The sequence below is a fragment of the Calidris pugnax genome, unplaced genomic scaffold, assembly GCF_001431845.1.
Source record: "Calidris pugnax isolate Ruff unplaced genomic scaffold, ASM143184v1 scaffold44, whole genome shotgun sequence".
Classification (NCBI taxonomy): domain Eukaryota; kingdom Metazoa; phylum Chordata; class Aves; order Charadriiformes; family Scolopacidae; genus Calidris; species Calidris pugnax.
In genome coordinates, this window is record NW_015094506.1 from 44,591,436 (window position 1) to 44,611,845 (window position 20,410).

General features: G+C 37.9%; 2 protein-coding genes across 8 annotated transcripts in view; both read right to left on the minus strand.

Annotated features, from left to right (window-relative positions):
* Nucleotides 1-203: 203 nt before the first annotated feature.
* On the minus strand, nt 204-12,311 carry RINT1 (RAD50 interactor 1). The gene is made up of 14 exons (XM_014964247.1): nt 12,005-12,311; nt 10,349-10,544; nt 9,957-10,198; nt 9,617-9,790; nt 9,392-9,541; nt 7,781-7,937; nt 6,401-6,511; nt 5,982-6,207; nt 5,247-5,384; nt 4,313-4,512; nt 3,524-3,738; nt 2,290-2,470; nt 2,085-2,203; nt 204-888 (listed from the first exon to the last, which is right to left on the minus strand). Exons 2-14 carry the CDS (start codon nt 10,523-10,525, stop codon nt 672-674), a joined length of 2,307 nt encoding a protein of 768 aa, XP_014819733.1. The 5' UTR covers nt 10,526-10,544; nt 12,005-12,311; the 3' UTR covers nt 204-671.
* Nucleotides 12,312-12,840: 529 nt separating this feature from the next.
* The window catches only part of PUS7 (pseudouridylate synthase 7 (putative)), a 42,399-nt gene continuing 34,829 nt past the window's right edge, over nt 12,841-20,410 (minus strand). For all 7 annotated transcript variants that reach the window (XM_014964355.1, XM_014964356.1, XM_014964360.1 and 4 more), the window contains 9 exons: nt 19,835-19,963; nt 19,467-19,592; nt 19,099-19,160; nt 18,534-18,694; nt 17,551-17,677; nt 16,957-17,058; nt 15,424-15,553; nt 14,216-14,307; nt 12,841-13,602 (listed from right to left, as the gene is read on the minus strand). In XM_014964355.1, coding sequence (XP_014819841.1) covers nt 13,466-13,602; nt 14,216-14,307; nt 15,424-15,553; nt 16,957-17,058; nt 17,551-17,677; nt 18,534-18,694; nt 19,099-19,160; nt 19,467-19,592; nt 19,835-19,963 — 1,066 coding nt within the window. In that variant the 3' untranslated portion in view covers nt 12,841-13,465. The remainder of the gene's footprint in view (nt 13,603-14,215; nt 14,308-15,423; nt 15,554-16,956; nt 17,059-17,550; nt 17,678-18,533; nt 18,695-19,098; nt 19,161-19,466; nt 19,593-19,834; nt 19,964-20,410) is intronic.

Sequence of the window (20,410 nt, forward strand, 5' to 3'; positions counted from 1 at the left end):
TTTTTTTAAGGACCAAGTTCAGCAAGTTATGACAAACGTCCACAGGTAAAGAAAGGTGGCGCTTCTAAGTAAAATGCCATTTTCAACTTAAAAATAGCATAAATACTGTATTGTAAGGTGAAACTTTTAAGAAAGAGGACTCTGGTACAGCAAAGAAAAAAAATTGAATTAGTACGAGTAAAGAAAACAAAGTGACATACTCCTTCATCTTCTCCTTCTGTGTTCTGTATATACACATTTTAATACACAACATCCATTACCTGGGGTTTAGAGATGTAAAACATCTGTGTTTACATGAAGCTACACCAGTGCAGAAGGAAGAGTTGTCCATATTGTACACAGGTGTATTTACACTGTAAATGTTCCTTCGAATGATGTTACAGCACATAACACCGACAAGGCAGACATATTCATTAGGGATGAAGACAGTTTTAGCTTCTAAATGCAATGGCAAGGTGGCTGCGGAAAATAAGATCTGTGCAGCTTGAAACCAAGCCAGGAACATTTTGCAATTTTTTTTGAAATTGCATACAGTAAGGCATAAGATTAGATTAAATCAGTCATTCAGCATACAGATTGGAACAAAAATAAGTATATTACAACATATTAGTTTCGCTTTTGTTTGAAATCAGTAATCTAGACCAAGTTATGCACCATTTCTAAAGAAGTCTTTATTTTCCTGTATTTGGCCAACTAGCTCTCAAATTGAGAAGAATCTCAACATCTTTTTGAGCTAATTTATAAATGCCAAGTTCATTTAGGGCTGCTGTTGCAGATGGCTGGTTTGGCTTTAATGTTGGTTCATTTTCTGAAGCTGACTGTAGTACATCCTTCAGAAGCAAGGCAGAGCCAACATTCAGGTTCAGGATAATGCAGGCCTCTTTTATGCTAGAGGAAAAAGTCGTATGAATCAGTATGAGAAGCATCCATGAGATACACTTAATTTTGTGCACACAGTTATTAACAAAAAAACCTTCACAGACTTCTGAAAAGGATCAAAACTATTGCACTGTAAAGTAATTCTTTAGATCAAAGGAAATGCTATACTTGTTCTTACTGTCTAAGCCTTTTCCGTTATGGATGTATATTCCATAAGCATCCCAGTGTTCGGCCTGGCTTCTGCTTCTTAAGTTTTCCCACTGGTATTAAAAACACACAATAGAATTTACCACTTAATCTGTCTACCTTTCCCTAACTACATTTTCCCCTAAGATACACTGAATAAGAATTTTCCAGTTATTTTATGAGCACAGTTTAACAGACAGTTGCTAGAATGTGAACGTTTTCCCTAATATCATTACGGAACAAACAGATACCCTGTCTTTGTCACATTGTTTCTAGTCTAGATATGTTAGATAGCCATATAGATAGCCATTGTGCATTATTTTTTATGGTTCCTTTGCGCATCTGTGTCCTCTTTATTTGTATGTATTGATTATCTTTATGACAGGGATGTGTTCAATAAAAACTTAAACCTGAAGATGCTACATCAATATTTGAATTTTAAAATGCCAATTTATAATCTTTGTCTTCAAACATTCAAGACTGAATGCTATGCTCCACAGTGATTTAGAAATATGACGATTTCTGCCCCAATTAGGTTAGGATTTTAGCACTGGACTCTTTAGAAGACTATTTGAAAAAGACTAACCACAGAGAAAGCAGCTTCTCATCAATGAAAGCAACTAGGCTGCTATGCAAGGCAATTCTGAGCAGGAACAGAGTTTAAAGTATTTTTTATTCTTAGAAGAAAGACAGGTTTTTGTGTTGTAACTGTATCTTTGAGTAGTTTCTTTGGCCCCAGTTTCAGAAGTCCATGCTACTTATATTCCTTCTGTAAGTTAATTTATCTAGACATCCTGACTGCACAAAATGCCCCAGAACACATGCCCCAGTCTGCTGCTGAGTACACGCTGCGGAATCAAAACTTCCCTAGTCATAAATACTGGAAGCATAAATGAGCTGCATATTTCAAGTGTGGATCAAAACTAACTGTGAAAAAGTCTTGGTGATAAGTAAAACACATCTATTCATATGGACGTTCACTTTTGAAATACCAGAAGATCAGAAGTTTGCCTACTTACTGCTTGAAGTAGTTTTCTGGCCTCTTGCAGTAGTGTGAAAACAAAGGGAACAGATTTCTACTCATGTCAAACTGGAGTTGTGCCGCTCCTCCTTCATTGAAATGATTTGCCATAATTATCTGCAAAGACAGAGGTGCATCTGTTGTTTAGGCCCGTCACTGACACCTACACTGCATTGCACAGGTCACGTTCTGCTGATACCTACTTCCTGATATATGTATGAATCCACTTTCTCTGCAAGCATTTGCCAGAAGATTTTAAACAGCGAGTGGCAGAGCTGCTGTTCCAGTTGTAGCAAGCGGTCTCGTAGGGTCAACAACATTGGGCAAGCTGTGCTTGATAAAGACATTACTGCTTGCTCTGCTTGAGATGGTAAAGATAACCACCTGAAAGAAATTAACACACTGAAGTCATTATAGTGAAATTATTCATATTACAATAACTGAAGTTAAAATTATCCTTTAAAAAAAAAAATCTTGCCCATTTACCATGGCTCAGAGAGAGTTTTCCTTTCCCATTTCAAATCTAGAAGTAGTCAGAATCTAATGTACATTTAAATTTCATTTAATATTAAACTCATGCTTTAGTTATAAATCTCTGAATGTGCCATTGAAAGAAGCCCCATCTAACCTAGGAAAATGACTGAGTTGTTGTATTCTTTTCATTAAGTACTTCAGAAATTCTACTCTGGAGCAGACATTCAAGAAGCCCTACGAGTCTGTGAAGACAGAACAGTCATTACAGGCCATTTCATATTAACTCTTTAACATTACTATGAAGAAAATGATTGTTATCCAAACTAGAGTGATCCAGAATTCTTATACAGTCATAGAATTATCTAGGTTGGAAGGGACCTTTAAGATTATCTAGTCCAACTATCAACTGAACTCTAATAAAAAGCCATCACTAAACCATGTCACTAAGCTTTATGTCAACCCGTCTTTTGAACACCTCCCTGGGCAGCCCATTCCAATGCTTAATAACCCTTTAAGCGTAAAAATTTTCCCTAATATCCAATCTGAACCTCACCTGGTGCAACTTGAGGCCATTTCCTCTTGTCCTATTGCCTATGACTTGGAAGAAGAGACCAACCTCCGCCTCTCTACAATCTCCTTTCAGTTAGTTGTAGAGAGCGATAAGGTCTCCCCTCAGCTTCCTTTTCAGGATTTTTAAATCTTCCCAGGATTTTTAAGATAATGCCCCCACTGATTGTGGAACTCCTTTAGAAAACATAATATCAAAATAGTCTTGAAGTAATCATTAAGACAATTTTCCAAAACTTACTACCCTGTGCCATTTCTATTCAGGAAAATAATTTTGGCTATTATTAGCTACTTCTATTAGCTTACTTCTAAAGGTAAAGCTACCTTTATTTATCTCCATATTTGCAACAGGAAATAATATTGCAATGGGAGAGGAGAGTAAGCAGACAGAATCACCTCTCCTTTTTGTACAGCTTTGCAGCATCTTTCACCTCTCTGAAGACATGATCCACTTGGCGAGTCAGCATGTCGTGTTTCAGGCGTTCCAAGAGGTTAATCATTTCGTCAAAGACGGAGCTCTCCATGGAGGCCAGCTGCCCCAGCTGTAGTTTACTGACACTCTCACTCTCTGCACAAACCTCCAGCTCCGCCTGCTGTAGCTGCAAGAAGAACTAGAGAAACAAAACCAGGTATGAACGATACAAAAAACAATCTTACCATTTTGAACTTTCCATTGGTACTTTAATATGCATGGTTCTAGAAAACACACTCCTGACACAGTTATAAACTTAAAATTTTAAGATTTAAAAAACATTTTCTGTCTTGATTTAGTGAAAAACAAAACATGGTGCTTTAATCCTAGTTTCAGATGCAACAGCAGATAGGTAATGGGAATAGATCTAGAGAAATATTAAAAAGCTATTTTAAGATTGGCAGCAGAATGCCTAAAGAAAACCCCCTGATTTTGACCTCTTTAATGTTTGGAAAAGTAAACAGAATCACAGAATCAGAGAATCACATGGGGTTGGAAGGGACCTCTGGAGATCATCTAGTCCAACGCCCCCGCCAAAGCAGGTCCACCTAGAGCAAGTTGAATAGGAACATTTCCAGGCGGGTTTTGAATGTCTCCAGAGAAAGAGACTCCACCACCTCCCTGGGCAGCCTATTCCAGTGCTACTATCTTGCAATACAATATCTACAAACATCCAACTTCCATTTTTTAATTTCAATAAAATAACTACTTACTACATTGTCAGCCCAGTCTGCCAACACTGTTGCTATATAGTTAACAGCATTAAGGATTGCACAGTATCGGAATCCCAAGGAAGCTCGAGTCTCTTCCTTCATTACTTGAGTTAATCGTATCCTGAAATCATCAACTAACTCCTTCTGCAGGCCCAGGAACTGTAGTTTTCTGGAAGCTGTTGGAAGATTCTTATATCTGTCTGGAGAGACATTAATAAAATGTTTTAGGTTTTCCAACACTGAATAAAAGCTTTTCAAAAAGAAAAATTAAAGTCGCCTTACTACAAAACCATAGACCTGTGAGAACATCATATAGTATATAAAACAGCTGACATACTTTAACAATTTCAAGGAAACTATTCAGTGCAAAAGCTAAACATGTAAAGAAACTACATTCTTTCCCCTCCTGATTCCACTAGCATTTTTTAATACTTTAAGCAGTATGTGATTATACCACACCATCCAGTGTGACCTCTAAAGCATACTCACACAGAGTAAGATAAAGCCATTGAATTTGCAATTAAGTGTCTCCTGAAAACTTAATTGTTCCTATATTCTGTTCCAAGAAAGCAGATGTTACTTAATAGCTTCTAAATTGTCACAAAGTCAAAAGGAATCATAGGATTTTTTTCTTACTACATTATAACATATTATGTTCTCTAAAGTATGAGCGAGTTTTAATATGCTAAATATCAAATGTATTTTTTAATTATTATTTTGTAAACATGTCACTAGCACAAGATTATTCATGCTTGACTTAGCATCCAAAATACAAAAAGAATAGGAAAGCTTTTATTAATGTTGCAAAGTTGTGATGTTTGCAGTTTATTTGGTGACTACCTCTCACAATGGATACTTAGTAAAGAAATCTGTTAGCCGAAGGTTTTTTACTATTCATTACAAACAAGAGCAATGGCCATAGATTAATAATTACCTGTTATAACTAACAACAGAGTCATAAAAGTTTCAGCGCAGTCTGGGACTTTCATTTCATCTACATCAGTGATATCTTTGTATTGTGATATCCACGCAGCCTCTGATGAAAGCATAGAGTCCATTTTCTGAAGAGCAACTGAGACATACAAAAACTTGTAAATTGTTTAAGTTTTTAATAAATAAAAAAAAAAAGTCTAACAAACACCCCTCTAACACATAGAAATGTAAGAGCCTTATCTCTCTTAAGTTACATTTTACATTTTCAGGTTATTAAAAATACCGATGACTGGCCTCATACAAAACCAGCTTTAACATATCTGCATTTGCAACGCTGTTAACAGCTGTACCACTGTGGACTGGGTTTCCAATGTATTTGGAATGTATTCATTGCTTTCCAATGTATTTCCTCTTCATTTCTCAAAAGTTAATACCCTTCCCTTATTTCAATTTAAAGTCTTGTTGGCACACATATAAATGCAACATTTATCTAAAAATCAAGTGTACTGGATTCCATACAGCTTAGGGGCAAGAATCCTACAAACTTCAGAAGCACTATTAGAGTCTAACCACTTTTTAGTCAGAAAAGTCACAGAGTATAAAGACATGTATGTCTTACATAGGAGCCCTGTCAAAGTGACTTACTCTATTTGAGAAGGCTATTTGTGTAAGTACACATGTACATTCTTTCTGATTGTGCAATACAGAGGCCAACAAAATCCAAGAGAAGTCTTACATTTTTTTTCCACAGTTAGCCACCTCTGGAAGCAGGATTCTTCTGACAGAATATGCATACAGCTGGGAAAGCTGCTGAGATAACCATGAACGCTGTATAACTCTCTCTCAAATAGAAGTACCTCATCCACAAGGTGACAAAAGAGTGTATCATCATACAATAGGCACGGAATGTCTGCAGCCAGCTTCTCCAAAATCAGCATTACTAGTCCACGAGAGAATTCAAGCTTTTGAAAGAAAAAAGGTGAATAAGATGCCAGAGATAGGAAATATTAATAAGTGCAAAACATGTACATAACAAACTGCTACTACACTAAGTCTCACCGCATACGTAGTGAAATCAGTGGAAGTGGGCTTGTACAAATACCTATCAGAAGGTGACTTACATATTCATATATATAAAACCATGGAAGTGCTTACCCCAGCATTCACTGAAGATCCTGCTTTGTCCAGTATTGGCTGGATCTTTTCATCAAGGAACTTTGCATGATTTCCAATCCACATAAGTACTTGTGTTAAATACCACTCAGGCTTATTTAAAAAAAGAAAAGAAAATATTAAATATATTCAAACTATGTTTATTCAAGTGCTACTAATATCTTAAGACAAACTTCTAAAAATACCAGCCTCTTTCCCTGCCTTCTCTTGATCTCATATCACACAAGTCTTTCACTGTTTTACTTAGTTCTGATTTTCATAAGAGCAATATCAGAGAAGTATTTCTGGATTTGAATTGTCTTAAATGCACCAGTTATTCTGTTTCTTCTCAAGTAAAAGCTCCATTTTTTATCTCCTTCCTCTCTACTCTCATGAGGTCCTCTTTTCTGCCTTTCATTCTTCTGTGTGGTCTTTATTTCTTAGCACGGCAAGAAGGATGCACTCCTAAGAAAACTCTTCCCAGTAGTTCCATACTGTCATTGTACCCAACCACAATCCACACTGGAAGTGGGGAATCTATCACCTTCTTATTTCAGGTTATAATGCCTTTAAGCTTTTTCACTTTCCATATGTGAAAACATGGGATGATGAATGCTTCTTTCAATGTTAGTCCAAGTGGAAGCAGTTTCTGTCTTCCTCATTCCCAACAGCTAAAGAACTTCCTGCTGAACTGCATTCACTTTATCCACATTTTGTGTGTCTGTTTCTCATTTCTCTATTAATTTTCACTTGTCTACTGAACTGCATCACCTTTTTTTTGGTTTTTTTGACACTCCCTCTCCAACTTGCCAAGATCATTGCGAATGACCTCTGAGCCTCTGAAATAGTTGTAATCCCTTTCAGGCTGATGTCTTTCAAATATTTCACAAGGTGTTTTCTTTATTCCATTATCCAAGTTATTATTAAAATAAGAAAAAAACCAAACCAAAACAAAAAACTCAACCCAAATTTGAGCAAGGCCCTGCTGAAATGTCTTTCTGATCTGACACTAGATTACCTGTAAACTTTTCTTCATAAGTTTTTTAGAAAAACAGTTGTTCACAAATTTCATCTCTTGAACATAATTTTATCATTTGCTTATGAAATAATTTTGTTCATGTCTAAAATACTCTTCCCCACTAATATACGTAACATTATTTTAAAAAGCCCTGTAGTAACAACTATCAAGATCACAAATATATTTACATTTACCCAAGACTGTCAACACAAGCACAGACTTGTGCAACTAAACCGTTACAAAACGGGTCTGAAACTCTGCTCCAGATGCACTACAGCAGCATCAATGTGCTGAAACCTGTACCAGTGATAACTCTCAGATAAAAATCCTCAGTCTTTGAAGATAATTCATACAAAATCTCATACCTTGTTTAAAACATTGGTTTGTTTATTTCCAGTGAAATGATACTTGAATCTTTTCTGAAGAGGATTCAGCATGATCTGTATTGGAAGAATAATGGGTGGTGACGGGGGTAAAGAGTACTTTTCTGGCAATTGTTTAGGTTTGGTTAATAGCTCATCTCTAAGTTTGACAGTTAAGGACAATTTTAAGTGTTGAATTCTCCCAACATCATCATTTTAGTAGAACAAGTTTATAAAAATGAACATTTTCCAGTTCTACCTTATTAGCTGAAGGAAGTATTATGCAATCAATACAAACCCCTCAAATATGAAGGATAGTCAAAATATTTCAGTTTATATAATATTTAATACTACTCAAGCTGCTGAGGATTATTTTTCCAATGACAATATCAGTCACTTAAGTCAGTTTGATTTAGGATATTCATATCATTAAAAAAAGAACACAGAACGCCACCATTATCAGCACCAAACAAAGGGGCTGTCTAAGAGACACACTTATTTGTATTTGTTAAAGGAGAATAAAAGACTCATGGGATTAATAAATGCAATACATGATTTCCCATTTTCACATAACTGATTTAAGTGAACCAGTCTGCCAGAACATAACTCTGAGTTGTGTATCTTCCTTCTCCATGATTTAAAAAAAAAAAAAAAAAGGCAGCCACACACCAGGAAAAATTGTTTGGTTGAGCTTTAGCTGTGATTTAATTAAAAAAAAAAAAGGAACAGGATGAGCAGCAGTGCCTTCTGAGTAACCTCAAAGGCAAACTACTATCATTGCACAATGAAAATCCTTCTGTAGTCTCCCCTTTTTGCAAAGTCTCCTTCCAAGACACACATCTTTAGTTTTCCCTCTTTTCCTTCTGAGATGGGACATACTAAAGTGATTGAGGCTGATTTTAAGTAAGTCTACAAAAGGAAAAGTATTAACTGTGTACAACAAAATATACATCACCATTTATTAACAGGAGGGTGTAGAGAGGTGGGGGTCAGTCTCTTCTCCCAACTCACAGGCGACAGGACGAGAGGAAATGGCCTCAAGTTACGCCAGGGGAGGTTCAGGCAGGATATTAGGAAAAAAATTTTCACTGAAAGGGTTATCAGACATTGGAATGGGCTGCCCAGGGAGGTGGTTGAGGCACCATCCCTGGAGGTGTTCAAAAGACAGGTTGATGTAGTGCTGGGAGGTATGGTTTAGTGATGGTGATGCTTCTTGTTTGTTGTGTGGGTGTCTATTTTTGTCAGTTAGGTTGACGGTTGGACAAGATGATCTTTAAGGTCCCTTCCAACCTAGAAGATTCTGTGATTCTGTGATCTTGCTTCAGCATGTAAGGCCTGATCCTCATGAAACCTGAACTATCTGCTACCAGGAGAGCAGTAGATCTGATGACTTGGAGTTACAACGTTGCTACTGCCAAAAAGGACAATTTTGGCACCTGACATTTTCTAAACAAAGAAAAGAAAAAAGCATTCTAATATTAATACAAAGTAACATGAACTCAAATAATCTTCTGACTTTAGGGAGAACAAAATTTTAAATAGTCTCCTCGAGAATGTGCATCTCTGACGTTTATTATTCTTACTGAAATATACCACAACTGTTTAAAAGGATACGAGGTTTGCAACTTCAGAAGCTGACAAAATAGCATCTCCAAATTGCTGTATACGTCAGGAGCACTGGCTGGTGCCGCAAGGCCAAATGCCTGAGACTGCGGCGGCCCCACAAATGGCCAGCGGAGTTGGGTTAACACCTCTTCAAAGTCACTGCAACACAAAATAAGCACTTCAACACAAACTCATACTACAATGCAGATGAGAGAGTGACACTGCATCTCTTACCTCGACAGTTTGTCCTTAAGAATTTTATGCCAGAATTTAACAGTGGATCTCACAAAAGCCAGAAGATGAGAACAAGATGATTCCTGAAGTTTAATATCGAGTTCTGCCATGAATGCTAAAGTACTGGCTGCCTCTGGAACATTGTTGGTCATCAGATATTGCTGAATGCTATCACTATAAAATACAAGAAAAGTCAAGGCCAAAAATTCATTAAAGTAACAGAAAAGAATCATTTGTATATTGAAAAACAAAGATAAAAATTTTCAAATGTAAAACATTTTAATGATGGGACAAACTGGGTTACCAGTCTCAGAACAAGGATGTAGTACTCAAACTTTACCTTAACTCTTCTATTCGTGAAATCCATTTAAGATAGGCCAGGTATCGTTCAATCTCTTCTACTTGACTAATCAGTGCATCAAGATCCTCCATCCATGGCTGAGCCTTCAGTAAGTGGCTATTAATTGAGTCAGATAGAAGAGTTTCTTCCTCTAGAAGCAGACTCAGAGACTTTTTAGAATCTTCTGCATTCTTCAAGGCATTCTGAATTCTTTTAGGGACTTCTGATGAAACTGTGAGTACCTAGGTTCACAGAGAAGTACGAAGTGTGACATGAAAACACTGCACTATGTAGAGTAGTACCATTTGAGATAATAATACATTGCTTTACTATAGTTAAATATACTTAATCAGTCATACAGTGTATTCAGAAGGAAAAAAAAAGATGCTTACCTGTTCTTCTAACTGTTTTTTATTTTCAGATAGCTTATCAATAAGGTTGTCTAGCTTCTTCAGAGAATCATAGTCATTTCCAACTTCTCTTTCCACAAATTCAGAAACATAATATGGAATATCACAATGATCTAAATCTTTAGTGACTTCTTTCTTTTTAACAGCAACGGTTGCCATGTTTTCTTTCTCTGCAATACTGATTATACAATTTGAGTTAGTCACCACTAACAACCAACTAACAACAGCACGAACAACTATTGATCTACTAAGGACACAAAACTCCACGAAAAGCTGGGCAGTTCAACTTAAATTGAAACTTAAACAAGACATTCTATAAATATACTACTTTAAGTGATACAATTTGCTGGCAGATGTCTTAGCTCAGATACAATAAAACTTTGCTTACACATCCAACTGGTGTCTATCACACATTAATTACTCAAGACAAATATGCCTGGTAATTTCTTCCTTCCCCAAAAGTGTGAATTTTATTAAAAATAGTTCAATGTATATGTAGTTTCTAGTTATGTCATACAGAAAACGTAATAAAAAATACTGGAAAAATATTTTTGTAAAATACAAAGGAAGATAACAATATTCTATTTACCTTTTCATACAGTTTAGGATTTCACTGAATTTCACTGAATTTTAGAGTTGGAAGGGACCATAGAGATCATCTAGTCCAACTCCCCTGCTGAAGCAGGATTGCCTAGAGCTAGAGCATGTTACTCAGGACTGCATCCAGGCGGGTTTTGAAAATCTCCAAAGAAGGGGACTCCACAACCTCCCTGGGCAGCCTGTTCCAGGGCTCCGTCACCCTCACCGTGAAGAAGTTTCTCCTCATATTTGAGTGGAACCTCTTATGTTCCAACTTGTGCCCGTTGCCCCTCGTCCTCTCAGTGGAAACCACTGAAAAGAGTCTGGCTCCCTCCTCCTTCAACCCTCCCTTGAGATACTTGTAGGCGTTGATAAGGTCTCCCCTCAGCCTTCTCTTCTCCAGACTATCCATAGATATCAACTGACAACCAACATATTATAAGCAAAGCATCCACTCAGATCTTGAAATGATTTGCAAAGTAAAAGCATCACTAAAACGTTTATAAAAAAACCCACACTGTGTAACAAAAGAGGCACTTGCTGAGCCACACATTTGGCAGCAGCTGGAGAAAAACAGAGTTGAAACTGAGAGGAAAATCACATAAAGTGCAAGAAAAGAAGGTAACAAGTGTTTGGCTAGTTCAATTCTCGACTTTTTAATATCACTTTCAAAACAGTATTTTGAAATGAAATTTGTACACCTCTACTTCATCTGCCACAAGTTTTAGTCAAGCAAAAACTCCTATTAAATAGACAAGAGGAAAGAACAAGAAAATGGTGCAATTGATGAGCCAAAGTTGGAGAAGCAACAGCGAGCCCCGGGAAGAACAAACCGGGAAAACACGTGTGTTGGTGAGGAAGAAGCGAATAAAGACACCAGAGCAGTAACAAGCACCGTGCTGTTTGCAGCAATGGAAACACCACCGCAGGAGACTAGTCACCGAGCGGTGCTCTTTTATGACCAGAGGGAAGGAGCAGGACACAGGGGGAGAGAGGGACAGGACACTGGCGAGCATCCTCCAGCTACCGCCCTGCTCAAGACCGCAGCTCCGCACCCACCTTCGCCAGAGGGCCGGCCCGGTTCAAGGCGCGTCAGAAGGCCCGATGGGCCCGGGGGAGGCTCTGGGCGAGACCCCCCCCACCGCCCAGGGCCCAGGCCACCAAGCAGCCCCTTCACCCGCCAGCCGATAACTCCTCGGCGAGCCCTTCTTCCCTCGCTGCAGCCTCCTGGCACAGCAGGACAGGGTTTCCCCCCGCCCCGGGCGGCCGCCACCGGCTGGAGGAACCGCTGCTGGGTCGGGGCCCCTGCGGGGAGCGGGTCCCCTCAGCGCCGGGCCCCGCTGACAGGCTGGGGGGGCGGGTGACACACAGCACCGCCCCTGCCGCGTCAGCAGCCCCGCGCCCGCCGCGTCACGTGTGCGCAGGGCGCATGCGCACTGCCCGTCCCCCGCCCTCCGCCCGCAGCGCGCGTGCGCGGGACCGGCACCGGCAGCCCGCTCCCCGGGGCCCGCCGGCCCTTCACACCGCCCCCCGGGGCCGGGCCGGTCCGCTTCTGGGAAGGCTGGGCTGGGCTGGAGGAGCAGCTGATTTCCTGTGGAAAGTGATTTCAGGAGCCTCCACCGCTCCGTGCTGCTCGGGCCGCCTCCCCGCCTGAGGTGCTTCAGGGGTGGGAGGAGCCCTCCAGTCAGGGCGGCGTGACACAGCCCGGACCGTCTGCTACTGACGAGATTTGAGCAACGCAGGCCTCTTAGAGGCTTGGAAACAGTCTGGACGTGCCTTTTCAGAACAGCTTTACAATATTATTTTTTTTTTTTTCCTACCAGAAGCCCAGCTTATCCCCTACCAGCCACGGACACACGAGGCAGAAGTTAAAGGAAGTAGTTCCCGATACAGGCTTAGACTTTCAGGTTAATTTATTTTCAGTACCCGTTCTTTGGTACACGTATTAGTCAAGCTGGAAAATATGCAAAAGTCCTTTCAATGAAAAGACCAGCTAATTAAAACAGCTGTATATCTTTACAGCCCATAAAAAGCCTTGCCAAGAGCATCCTCTACTGCATCAGCGCAGATGGCACCAGCAAAACCTCCTGCGATATAAGTGTTCCTTGATAACTTAATTTCGTTGTAACTCATTTTCCTAAACTGTAATTTAATGGATTTGAAGGGACTTCAAGGTGTGCTGAACTCATGAAAACATTCAGTGCTTGCCAAAAAAAAAAATATGAAAAAAGCAAGCTAAACATTCTTCCAGGTCTGAAATTATCACAAGCCCATTTCTTCAAGATGCACCCACGTTACAGCTCAAGCAACTTATTCATTCATTAAAAAGCACCAGTCACTAAGATCTATATTATTTTACAATCACCATGTTGCAAATGACTACTGATGTTAAAACTCTAGCACTAATAAAAACTTAAAAAAATACAAATCTCTTACTACCAACCTTTGAAGATTTGTACAGAACATGTAAATATGAAAACACTTTACATATGTTAAAATCAAATCATTTTTGCAGTTCATTCAGCGTAACCAGGTAGTATTCAGTTGTGTCTGGTTTTTTATGCTTGTGTCCATTTTCAAAACTTCTCGAATCGCCATGGTAGCATAGGTGGATGGGGGAAGGGAGAACTCCATCTTCAGTGCCCTGAATTTACCGTCTGTCATAAAGGGTAAGAGGAGACAAGCAAGAAAGAGTTGTTAAGTGCATAAGTAACGCGTATTCTGGATGCCATCGAAAGTGGACTAAAATTTTCCACAACCAACCCCCCAGCCCATAAAGCTAAACAACCAGCAGCACCATGCTCCAATTTACAACCCACAGTGGGTTCTCTCTCTTCACTTTTTGTGGCAAGTGGTGTCAAAAGACCTTGTGACCGGAATAATAAAAAGTTTTTGATTGAATTCTGTTAAGTATTTGAGTAGTCTCTTATGTTCGGCACAAATAATACATGCTCAAGCATATAGACCATTTGTGGCTTAATTCCACCTTCATGCATTTCACAGACATTTAGTCCTAAGCATTTACTCAATTTTACAGATGTCTGTATTGACTGTTATATTTTCTTATAGACTGTTGGCAGAATTGCTGGCACTCTTGAGAAATAAGGGTCCTTTATTTAGACACCTAACTTTGGATATCTTTAATACCATTGCTTAACAGTCTGATGAAATGAAAGCTCTTCCTTAAAAGAGCTTTCAATAGGTAACAGTTCAAAGCAACAGCCAGATCAAACTTCTATGTTGCAAACATCGACAGAAAAATCAACTTACCTGTAGGAAGAACTGGTAATGGTTTTCCTTCCAGCTTATCCAAATCCGTAGTAAATAAAGGGATTCTGGGATCGTCATATGCAACAACCTCCCTTTGTAGTGTACACAAGATTTTTTAATTATTATTTTTAGTTATTTAGAATAAAATTTATATATTATTGTTTTCTATAAACTTATTTTTTATTATAATATTATTTATTATTATTCTAATTTGGCAGTTACAACTGAAATGGAATTGATTTCCTAATAAAATAAGGCAAAGCGGCATTTATGGTGCAATAACCAGTAAAGTTTTATGTAGAAGACTTGCCTCTCTTTGATGCAAGATTATTAAAAAAAAATTTAAAAAAATCCCAACATTCGTGAGAAGTTTCTTTGCATAACTCATCTCTTTTTTTTCTCTCATGGGCTATCAGGATTTCCAGCTCTATAAGTAGTATAGTTTATGAAATTATGGGAAGAACAGTGTCAACTCTAAGAATACTTGGAGGGGTAAGGCTTAATTTTGAAGAAAGCCATATAAACTTCTTTGGAAGGGCTTAAATACATATGCAGCTTTCTGCCACTCACTTAATAGAAATTCCATATGTAATGACGATGCTGAAAAAGTAACTGGGAAGCAGAGAAGCTTTAAACGAGCACTAATTAAAATAAAGTGTAAACATTTGTATTTTTTGTCTCCCTCCTAAACCCTCTATATTTTTCTCTCTGCATCAGTGATCAAGTCTTTCTGCACATTTGTGCAGGTATGTACTCAGTTGCCATATGACAACTAGGTTGCATCTTTAACAACAGTGATTTACTAAGATTTAAGTGATATAAATCTTTCTGATTGACAGATAAGTAACTGGAGACCAACCTTCTCATAGCAAGACTACAAAAAAACCCACCTGTTTTGAGTATTATCTACCAACATTTCAACACAATTACTTATGAAGTGTTCAGGTAAGCCCTTGCAAGGAGTGTAACAACTAGATAGATGTCTTGACACTCAGGCATCACAGAATCAGAGGACCAAGGAAGAAATAAGGCTATGGTTCAACTTCAACTGCCAAAAAACCATGAGGGAAATGCAGAGATTCCTCCCTACCTATGCTTCAGCCTACACATACGTCCTGTGGGTCAGTCTCATAGTTCTTGTAGTTAGTCATCCCACATATACTTTATCCTCTCAATTAAAGTATAATTTCCTTGACCCTCTTACTTACCAATTGACATTCTGAGGTCGAATGATAATCTTTCTGTATGCTCCAGAAAGCGAATAATCTCTGATCTTATGCCTCATGTTGTTGATATCAAGATTGTCAGCTACTAGCATTTCCTTGTAGGCCTCACCAACTGCAAGACAGGAAAATATTTAATAGGAGAGCTCATCATGCAGCTGACTGAAACAGGACATTTTCATGGATCATTCCTTCCCTTATGTTAATAGTTTTTGGCATATATGAGACGAATGTAACACAGAAGTTTCAACTACTTATTGCAAATCTTATTACCTACAATGTTTGCTTCTACAACCTGATTAGTAGAGGCAGTAACTGAGAAAGAATCTTAACAAATCAAAACTTCAGCTGAAAATAAAATATTTTGTATATTTTATTGTTTTTTCATTGGCATCTTATACATGTTTTCCAATTATCTAAACTTCACAAGACTAGTATCAGGTATATGGAGGGAAAAAATAAAAAGAAAAACCAACAATGGGCCAGACTACCTATTGCTCTATCTACAGGCTAGGGAGCGACTCTGCTGAGTCACCTGGGAATCCTTGAGGAAAGGGGACTTAACAGAGCAACTTGGCAGCAACAAAAGCTAATAACAACAGGAGCTTAGCCAGTGGCTACACCAAGAAAAACAGTTACTGCCCTTTACTGGGCACCCATGAGACTGCACTTGGAATAGAGTGTCCAGGACAAAGCAGATGCTGATAAACTGGAGTGAGTCCAATGGAGGATCACCCCAATGGCCAGGGCTTGTAGCAAGTGCTCTTTGAGAAGAGTCTGAGACACCTGGGCTTTTTTAGCTTAGAGAAGTATTAGACAAGAACTTAGAGACTCTTTGTTCTTGAAAGTTTCAGACCCGAGACGACAAAGCCCTGATCAAACTCGGTCTGAATACACCACCGACCTTGCTTTGACCAAAAGGCTGGACCAGATCACCTTCCAACCAAAATAATTCTACAACTCTATCCCTTAATAATAGCATCATGTTGCATGCAGATAATTATAATCACTCCACCTATTCCAGTAAAAACAATTTAGGTCCAATGTACTTTCGTACAGGAGACAAAATATAGGCTTTTCTTTTTAAATATCCATATTGGTTAATAGTTAATTAACACAGATCTGGTTCTTTTTCCTAACTTGAAGTGTTTGTTTAGGTTACAATATAGAAGTTTGGTTTGTTTTCTAATTTAAAAATCAAATGCATACGCTTTTTAATTAATGTTTCACTATTTTTTTCCCCTTGTGCTGAGATAAAATAATTTTGTCTCACTAAAAACAATTCTTCCTTTGGAAAAGCTACTAGCTAAACAGAAATATGAAAGAGATTTATGTTAAATGAAACAAGTTACAATGCAGACTATTATCATAATGGGAGAGGTTGACAGCAATGTATCAGAGCCCTGAAATAGTGTACTTTTAATGGTCACCAAGGTTGAATAGATCTAATCTTCAAGAACAATATTAAAGCAGACTTAACTTACATACTCACTCTGAAAATATATCAGTCAAACTTACTTTTATGCTTTGGATAAATAACATCAAATCCAGGCAATGGCATCACCACATCGTGGATAGTGTATTTATCAACGTCTCCTTCTTCAATATGAACAGCTGTGGCTACAATCAGGTCAGAAAACAAAGAGTTACCAATATGGATGCCTGTGACAGTTAACATTAGCTAAATTTAAAATTAACTACTTGATTCTCAGCCCAGGGAAATCCAGAGCAAATCCAAGTGAAGAAAGTTTTAACTGAGTGGAGTCTCTGCTTTACAAGATATTAATGCAAACAAAAACTTATGTCATTAAAACATTCATAGTATCCTTCCATAGCTCAACTAGACTTGAGTTCATTCTTGAGAACAATCAGTCCTTCATAGTCGCTCTTCCCTATCCAGCTATTTGGAAAAACAAGCAAATCATCAGTTCACGGAAGTGTATTATCTAACTTCCAACTAAAACTGGTGAATGGATTCAGAAATCACTGGACCAAAATGGGGGAAGGGGAAAATAAAACATGTATGCAGTATCGCATAAACAGATATGCGCCGTGTTTTCCTAGCAATTTGAACTACGGAGCATTGCTGGCTTTTTGTTTGTCTGATTTTACCTCCTTTAAGTGTGAGATCTCCTGGTACGGCTCTAAGCCCGTATTCTTCTATTCTCTTGCTCACCATATTATTCCATACATAACTCTGGTAGCTATGAATATACATTAAACGATTATTTCTTGGTATCTAGAGGTAAAGAAAGAAAAAGTGGAACATCAGGAAGTTGTTTTTTCTCTTAATCATAACCAAAAATGCATATATTTGAAATGTTACCTACTTCAGCAACAATACTAACACAATTTCTTGGTATACAGATTTGGGTTTAGTTCATTATTTGGGAAAAGGGTATGTGAAGAAATAATGCTTTTATACATTGGAAATCTGCACGAAAAAGCCCCTGTGCTTAAATTAAAAAAAAACCCAAAAACTTTCAATTATTTTTTTTCGTTCAACAGCTCATCAAACACATGGGGCTATTACAAAACACTGAATTCATACTCAGCATCCTGAAATCTTAAGTAAACTTTGCAGATGTGAAAGCACAGTGTTACGCTAATTATCTTCTTCATAAACAAGATAATATTCCTCGGCTCCTACAATGGGCCCAGTAGTTTGCTGGTGATGAGGTATTTTCTCCAAAGACTTGATCTTGATTACAGTATTTGTAAATGACAGTGAATCTCTATGCCAAGCTGGCTCATTAGCACACTATCAGTTGGATTTATACTTTTAAAGCAACGGAAAAACTCTGATACTGAACTTTTGCACAATTCTCAGATCTGTATTATACGTGGTTACTAAATATAACTGTATCGCTTCCAGTGTATCAGAGACTGTTGGATAAATTGTAAAGCTCATTATGCATACGTTAATTACAGATGTCGTCAGTTACCAAGCAGAAGTACTTCAAGCAAAAAGGAGGGATAAATGTGAAGATTTTACACTTCTACTTATCAAGCATCTCTGACTATTTCAAATTCATCACGATACCATCAAAAGAGCATTTATTCAAGTAAATACCCCACAGCACGTTTACACTCACTATGCCAAATGCAGAGATTATGTTCTTCATTCCATACTTTAAGAGTCCGCGTAGAAGCTGTCCTTCCACGCACCTTTTTACGGGTAGTTTCTTGAGGGCTGCTGCTGGATCTTTAGTCTTTGCCCATTCTTCTCTGCATTTGACTAAGTATCCTTTTTCAGCTAGAACAAGGATGTGAAATAAAAATATTTTTAAACTACACACCAAAAAAAATAATCCATCTCACCTTTTGTTAAAGCAGTTGAAAAATTAAAAGTTTCAGTCATGGTAATTACACAGATTAACAGAATGACAGAATAGTTGAGGTTGGAAGGCTCCAGGTGGAGTCTGAGCATTCAGTCTCTTTTCACTCCCACTGCAAGAAACTGCACAGCCAGGAAAGGGAAGCAGAAAGGCAGAGTCTGAAGATTGCTTGTCCATTGCTAAACTGGCTGAGGTTTAGCACATGCAAAGCTGTCCTCACAGATGTCCTTGCCAATTGAAAGAATCTAAAAGTGTTTTTCCTGAACATACAATTCTTGGAGAAGGAGACAGAAACACTTATGTATCATTTTTCAGTCCTTACCTCCTGGTCGTGGTTTCAATATCAAATCCATTACTTCATTCCAGTTGTTCTGTAGAATAGCTCTAAGATTCAAACAGGGAAGCGTATTAAGAACTGACTAAAAACATTTTAAGGAGATTTAGCCATCTTATTGAAAAAAAAGTGTAAGTGTATAATGCAACATTAAAAGTAGTGGTATTATGCAAGGTAACTTCTGAAGCAAGTGCTAAAACAAGTTCTTTCTTGAATCTAAAATTAAAACTGGCACACGCAATATGTTACAAAAAAGTTCCCCCAAATACATCAGAAGTTATACAGGTATAAAAATAAAGTAAAAAAACAATAATAAAGAAGGGGGGTGTGTTGTGTGGTGTGTAAACAAAACATACCTGCCAATTTGATATGTAGGAACAGCTGTGGTTCCAAATCTTTGCATTCCATAGTAATTAATGAATCCAATTTCCCTGAGAGAGTGCATTGCTTGCTCTATCTGGTCATCAGTTCCTGTTATGTTTCTAATATTAAAAAAAAATAAATATTAAAGTTAGACAGATTATTAAGGGCTTACACTGTTTTGTGATCCCCATAACGCTAAAGCTCAACATCAATGTTATATAGCATGTATCAAATTCAACACTACTGCCAATAGAAGGACTTTTTTTTCCTGTTTTCTAACAGAAGATGCATTGATGTGACCTACCTATTTAAAGAAAAAAAAATTCTAACAGAATTGTCTAAATACATACTAATGTATTACCTGAGAACAACAGTGAAATGGTTCCCTTGCAGTTCTCCTAATTTCAGTGGATGGTTCTTGTAACTGAAATTTCCTAATTTGAAGTTCATCAAACATTTATTCAAATGAGCAAGTCTTTGTGCAGTGATTCTAAAAAGAAACAGATGACAGTTACCAACACCATGCTTAGAAATGCAGATAAATAAATACAGAAATGCCAGCATTTCAAAACAAATAGCGGTGAGCCCAGTTTCCCCAATTTTCTACTGTTACCTCTTCAAAGTATTTTAATAAAATAGCTAAAAGAAAAGAACAGGTAATTCTTAAGGCTACTCATACAAGAAAAATTTTATACCGTGATAAAGACTGTGTTTTCACATGTATGTTACTGTACACACACCAAAAAGTATGTTGCAATATGGATGTATACTGTACCCCATAAGCTGAACCCTGCTTTACTCGAGTAACTACACCAATGAATACACTCCAATTAGCACAGTCATGAACTCGGAGTTAAGTAATTAGCCACTGTGTAAGCTTAGTGCAGATGAAGGAATATGAAATCCAATCTGTCACTGAGGTCTGTCATTTTTGTCA